General features: G+C 59.1%; 1 protein-coding gene across 1 annotated transcript in view; it reads left to right on the forward strand.

The window, feature by feature from the left end:
- The first annotated feature begins 1909 nt into the window (after positions 1-1909).
- The window catches only part of KCNQ3 (potassium voltage-gated channel subfamily Q member 3), a 312495-nt gene continuing 307775 nt past the window's right edge, over positions 1910-6629 (forward strand). The window contains exon 1 of the mRNA XM_030304291.1: positions 1910-2307. Coding sequence (XP_030160151.1) covers positions 1925-2307 — 383 coding nt within the window. The 5' untranslated portion in view covers positions 1910-1924. The remainder of the gene's footprint in view (positions 2308-6629) is intronic.

Below are 6629 nucleotides of genomic sequence, written 5' to 3' on the forward strand. Positions count from 1 at the left end.
TCTTTTCTCTCCATACCTGTCCCCTCCCCCATCCCCTCTCCTCCTGGCTCCTCCCCTTCTCTCTCTTTTTCTCCTTGGCAAACTCTCTCAGGCAAACCAGAGCTGGCAGTCCTTTGCAGGCCTTCGGATGGCTCTTCTCTTATGCACTAGGGATAGCTCCTTGACTTGGCCTTGCTCTCCGCTCCTCCCCTCCCCACCCTGTCCAAGCCAGCCAGGGAGCCTGGAGAGAGTGGGAAGGCAAGGAGGCACCAGGTACCAGGGGGCAGCAGGAATGAAAGCGGTGGCCCTGTGGGAGGGAGGGAGCGGGGAGTTATGTTCAAAGTGCTGGACCCTCACTGTCCTCTGCCAGTGACTTAACAAGATCTAGTCCCCGCCCAACAGTGGCCTCACCTCCCCCTGCTCTCCCCTGCACTCACTGCGCTCCAGCCACACCTAGGCACTTGGGGTTCTGCTGCCTGGAAGGCTCTTGCTGACATTTCCTTAGTTGCCCCTGATTGCCGCTTGGGTCTCACCTCAAAATGTCACCTCACAATGAGGCCTTCCAGGACCAGCCAATGTAAGGAAGCTTCCCACTTCTAACAACAGCAGGCTAATTTGTTTCCTCATAGTACTGGCCGCTGCTGGAAATCACACTATGTTTTCTGGTACTGTCTTCCACCTTTCTAGAATGCACTCTTGGAGCGCAGGGATCCGCTGTGTCCGGGTGGGAGAACATGGCCCCTCTTAGCGGAAGCTCCCTCCCTTGGGGTTTAGTAACTGAATGAATGAACAGAGACTCGGGCAAGAGAGGGAATGCCTTGCTGGAGCCCACGTTAGGAGCCAAGCCAATTCCACGAGTTCTCTCTCTTCAACCCTCTGCTCCACCGAGCGGTCAAGGGCCAAGGGCCAAGGGCCAAGGGAGGTGAGAGCAGCACTAGCCACCATGAACCAGAAACCAAACAGGGCGCCGCCCAGGGTCGGTGGGCTCGCGCCGCGCTGGGCCTCGGCCAACCCGGCAACTTGGATGTTACTTCCAAAGCCAAGCGGCAGGACTGGGAGGCGAAAGGAAAACGTAAAGCTGCCGATGCCGCAGGCCGACCGACGAATCCCCCCGCCCCACGCCCGGCACCCCGGGCCCGCCTCCCCTTCCCCTCTTGGCCCCCGCGCCCCGCCCCGGGGAAAGCCCCAACGCCCCGGGGAGCGCGGACAGCCCCGCGCGGGCGACCGCAGCGCAGACGGGCCCGCAGGGCCCGCAGGACGCGCAGGGGTGGGGGGCGGCGGGAGGGGGAGGCGGGGCCCCGCGGGGGCCTCCCGCCGCGACGGGGCGGGACAATGGGGCCCCACCCCGGCGAGGGAGGGAGGGAGGGGGGGGGCGCGGCGTGCGCTCGGCCCGCGGCGCGCTGGCTCGCGGCGGCGGCTGCGGGGCTGAGGCTGGAGCGGGCGGGGAGGGGCGCGGCGGGGGGAGCGCGGGGGAGGGCGGAGGCGGCGGCGGCGCGTGTGGCTGGCGGGCGGGCGGGCGGTTGGCACCGGGCTTGTAAATAAACTGCGATGCTGTCTCGGGCTCGCCGGCCCGGGTGCCGCCGCCGCCGCCGCCGCCCCGGAGCGCCGGTGCCAGGCTCCCGCCGCCGCGCGCCCTAGCGCCTCCGCGCCAGCCTCGCGCGCCCTCGCCCGCTGCCCGCAGTGCCCGGCCCGCGCCCCTCGGGGTCCCGCGGCTGACCCGCGCGGGATGTGACCCCCTTCCCGCTGCCCGGCCTCCCCAGCCCCCCGGGGGGCCCGCCGTTGCTTGCTTTTGGAGGGGGGGGGTGGGTGGGGAGCGGCGCGCGGATCATGGCATTGGAGTTCCCGGGCTTGCAGCCGCCGCCGCCGCCTCATCCACGCACCCCGAGCGCCCCTTCTTCCCGGAGCAGCAGCGGAGAAGGCGAAGCGGCCGGCGGGGGCGAGGCAGATGGGGCTCAAGGCGCGCAGGGCGGCGGGGGCGGCTGGCGGCGGCGGCGACGGGGGCGGCGGCGGCGGGGCCGCTAACCCGGCCGGAGGGGACGCGGCGGCGGCCGGCGACGAGGAGCGGAAAGTGGGGCTGGCGCCCGGCGACGTGGAGCAAGTCACCTTGGCGCTCGGGGCCGGAGCCGACAAAGACGGGACCCTGCTGCTGGAGGGCGGCGGCCGCGACGAGGGGCTGCGGAGGACCCCGCAGGGCATCGGGCTCCTGGCCAAGACCCCCCTGAGCCGCCCGGTCAAGAGGAACAACGCCAAGTACCGACGCATCCAAACTTTGATCTACGACGCCCTCGAGAGACCGCGGGGCTGGGCGCTGCTCTACCACGCGCTCGTGTGAGTACCCAGCCGCTCGGCGGCGCAGGTTGGGCCCGGGGGCGGGGGCCGGAGCCGAGAGGGCTCCGGGGCTTCGAAGCCCAGGGGCGCCCGTCTGCCGAGGGGGAACACCGGTCTGTCCTCAGTGTTTCTCCGCTGTGCGTGTCCGTGTGTCTGTGAGCCACTCTCTGGGTGTTGGACACCAGGGCTTGAGCGATGCAAGCGTGATTACCCAGCTAATTTGGAGATTGGATCGGCATGTCTGTGGGCGCGCGGGTGCGCATTTATGGCACCTTCTCCGGATGTTGGTATCGAAGCTTAAAAGAATGATGTGGTTTTTCCAATTAACGTGGAGGTTGAACAGCATAAAGCGGATCCTCCCCTATGCTCCGTTTCTGCTTGGGGTGGGTCCCTTCTCCTGGGATCGCTACGGAGTTTAGATGATGCATCTTGGAGTTGGGGATGGGAGTGGAACACTGCCCATAGTGGGGTGTGTGTGTGTGTGTGTGTGTGTGTGTGTGCGCGCGTGTGCGTGCGTGTGCATGAGCGCGGGTATCAGTTGCTTGCTTGTGCTGCCCTTCCTAGGGCTCCATCCTGGTGTAGAACCTGGTGTTGCTCTAACTGGGACTGGTCAAAATGCGTGTCTTTGGGTTATTTTTACGGGAGTTAATGAACACGAGAGCGAGAGTACGAGAGAATGAGAATATCTCAGGATCGAACCTGGAGAGCTGGGGCTTAACGGTGCCAAGAGATGAGGGCCGCAATTTATTTTGGCTGAATACCTGCATGATTTGGCCCTGATATTCCCTCCACCTCAGCTGCTGCCCCTAGCCTGGCCTTGGCTGGACAGGGGTGCGGGCCATGTGAAGGGGCCTGGGCTGGAGGTTCGACCCGAGGCACCCTTCCCCTAGAAAGAGCCTCCTTGCTAGTCAGGATGAAAATGCGTTGCCGGAGAAGGAAGATGGAACTCCCTTCTGCACCTGACACTTGGGACAGAAAATCTTATACTTGGGGAGAGAGAGAGAGGATGTAAATGGTGACTTTCCACCCAAGAGAGGAAATCAGAACTGTCCGCACACCCCAGGGCTGGCAGGGCATTTCCAGTTACCCCTTGCCTCCTGTCTGTGGCTTAGTCATTCTGATGGCTGCTTCTTGGGAAGCTGTACGTTACCAGCATTTTCGTGGAGAATTGGTCATAAGTTTGGCCCCTCCTGTGCCTTCAGTGGTGGATATTCCTCTGTGTCCTCCTGCATTTGACCCATGACGGATGTGGTCCCAGGGAGTTCAGGGAGCCTTGGAGTTGCTGCCTGCCAATCATCCTTGGTTGAATTGCTTTTCCAGATTTGGCCACCAGGTGGGGGCGTCTGCACAGGACCTCAGACTTGGCAACAGGTTTCTTTGGAGAGGTTGCAGAAGCCTGGAGAGGATGCCTCCCTGAAACTGGCAGGAAGGAGGGGGGCATCCGGCCAGGAGGAGCTGGCAGGGGGGGGGGGGCATCCGGCCAGGAACATGGATTTTGGATGGTCCAGACTCCAGCATCCACTTCTGCATGAATTTGCAGGTGTTAGTGGCTGGAGAGAAGGGTTACCAGAATCTTCTAGTTGCTTTCTTCAGGTGGTAAAAAGCGATTGAAAATACATTCATTTCTGTTTCTAGCACTGCATTTAGTTAAACTGAACTGAAGGGGGTTCAGTTAAATTGGCTAATTAGTTAAATTAATACTGGAATGTGATAACGAAAAAAGGCACTACAATGATTTGAATGCACACAAACATACCTACCCAGACTCGACCTGCCTTTTGCATATAAGTGGCGCTCACCATTTATTGGCTGACTTCCAACCCTGGGGTCCCACGGCAGCTTGTGGGGTACCTCTTTCTTTCTTCTCCTCCCACCATTCTCAGCTAGCACCCCTGCGCTGCCTTGTTCGGCCTGGAGGAGGCATAGCTAAGGCCTGTTACTGACAGAGTCTCGATTTTATCCTTCTTTCAAATTATCCCATCACGCGGAAGCAGGTTTGAGACTGCCAAAGCCTGTAGCCTCAGTTTCCCCGAGAGGGCCAGGAAAATCTGAGAGTGTGGGATGAGGAAGAGGTGTATGCCCAGCCAGATGCTTTCAGACATGCAGATCATTTATCTCATTGAACGCTCTCCAGGATCTTATGAGGTGGGAATTACTATCTACGCTTTATAGGTGAGAGTAAGAATACTTCAATGGGACCACTTGTCCAGGATCACACGGCTACGGCTCTGGATGTTCACATCCGAATGCAGTGAATCAACTCCTGTTTTGGGAGCCTGGATCCCAGTTCTGACCCTCTGCCAACAATCTGGGGGCTCTGGGTATTTCACTAGGCATCCCTGGGTGCCCCTCACCCCATCGGTAACACGGGGCTCTTAGGAGCGCCTCTGCCCTCACTTGCTGGCTCCCGGCTGGCAATGGCTAGAAATGGAATTTGGAATCAAAATGGGCTAGTCAGCACCCAGGAAGCACAGTGGCAGGGAAACGTGGAGAGGGGCGAAGGTGCTGGTGGGAACGCAGGTTCTGATGGACCGGGAATCGCATACCTAGTTAGTGGGTGCATCGTACGCCCCTCCTCCAGCTCAGAAGGAAGTGCAGGCAAGTGGACAAATTGAACTTTTCATTGATGATTCAGGGTTTTGCAAGGCACTGAAATTCGTGCTCCGAAGCATCCATTATCCTGTTCTGGGCTGTAGCTAATGGCATGAGGGGGGCCAGGAAATTGGGCTGACCACGGGTTCACACGCTAGCACAAGCTTTTCTTTCTTTTTTAAATGAACCAGTTCTGTGAGATGCACTTCCCTCCCTTCTGTCCTAAATAGAGAGGATACAGCAGATGCGGAAACCAAAGACCCTCACCCCCAGTCTTCTCCCTTTGCCTTAAATGACCATCCCTATTTTCTCCTGGCTACTCACTGTCACCCTCGGCCCAGCTCTGGTGTCGTTTCCTCCGGAAAGCTTTCGGCTGACCCGGCCGTCCCCGCCCCACGTTGAGCTAGAATTGCCCTCCTCTGCAGTGCCCCCAGCTTTGGGATTTTGCACATTGCGTTGGGTTGATCTGCCTGCCCGTCTCTGCCGTTGAACTGAGAGCTACTCGAGAGTTGGGCCGTGGCGTTCTCTGGCTTCCTTCTCAGTTTCCCGCGGGCTGCGGGGTCCGTGGTGGTTACTCGGTGAGCATTTAGTATACGGGTGAGCGGAAGAATACTCGCGCGTGAACCCAAACTGTGCTCTGTGCGGCTTTCCTGCTGTCACCACCATTGTCACCACAACACATAGGCACAGTCAACATTATAGGACGTTAGCGATAAGAATAGCTCGCAGAGGGGCGCCTGGGTGGCGCAGTGGGTTAAACGTCCGACTTCAGCCAGGTCACGATCTCGCGGTCCAGGAGTTCGAGCCCCGCGTCAGGCTCTGGGCTGATGGCTCGGAGCCTGGAGCCTGTTTCCGATTCTGTGTCTCCCTCTCTCTCTGCCCCTCCCCCGTTCATGCTCTGTCTCTCTCTGTCCCAAAAATAAATAAACGTTGAAAAAAAAAACTAAAAAAAAAAAAAAAAAAAAAGAACTGAGTTCAGAACTTCTTAAAAAAAAAAAAAAAAAAAAGAATAGCTCGCAGAAGTCTTAAAATGGACTGAGGGGAGGAGGGGGAAAGGGTGGGAGACCAGGCTTTGACCCCAGTGTGGCCCGTGCCTTCTCTGCAACCCGAGCCTGAAAAGGATTCTGCTGTTGCAGAGAAAGTGCTGGACTTGGAGCTCCCGTCCGGACTGACTGAAGTGTCTGTGACTTCGCACGACCTGCACGTTGGGGATGACGACACTCCGCTGTCATCTGAGTGAAATTAGCCCAACGTCAGGCCCTCAGGATTCATCGGTTGATTATGAATAAGGTCTCCCTAAAAGCACATACCGGGGCGCCCGGGTGGCTCAGTCGGTTAAGCGTCCGACTTCAGCTCAGGTCATGATGTCGCGGTCCGTGGGTTCAAGCCCCGAGTCGGGCTCTGTGCCGACAGCTCGGAGCCTGGATCCTGCTTCCGATTCTGTGTCTTCCTCTCTCTCTGCCCCTCCCCCGCTCACGCTCTGTCTCTGAAAAATGAATAAGCCTTAAAAAAAAAAAAAAAAGCACACACCACTGTTTGTTCTGGCACCTTCCGGGGACTCCCCCTTCCTAGCCTGTCAGTGTAGAGATGCTGGCTTCATCTTGCTGGATTGACACTGCACTTGCTTCCTGCTGCCCTCACCACCCCCCTGCAGCCGGCCGGGTATGATCACTCGCTCACCCGTTGACAGAGCGAGGGCAAATGGTCACAAGAAATACCCCCTGTTTGCA

The sequence above is a fragment of the Lynx canadensis genome, chromosome F2 (assembly GCF_007474595.2).
Source record: "Lynx canadensis isolate LIC74 chromosome F2, mLynCan4.pri.v2, whole genome shotgun sequence".
In the NCBI taxonomy this organism is placed as follows: Eukaryota; Metazoa; Chordata; class Mammalia; order Carnivora; family Felidae; genus Lynx; species Lynx canadensis.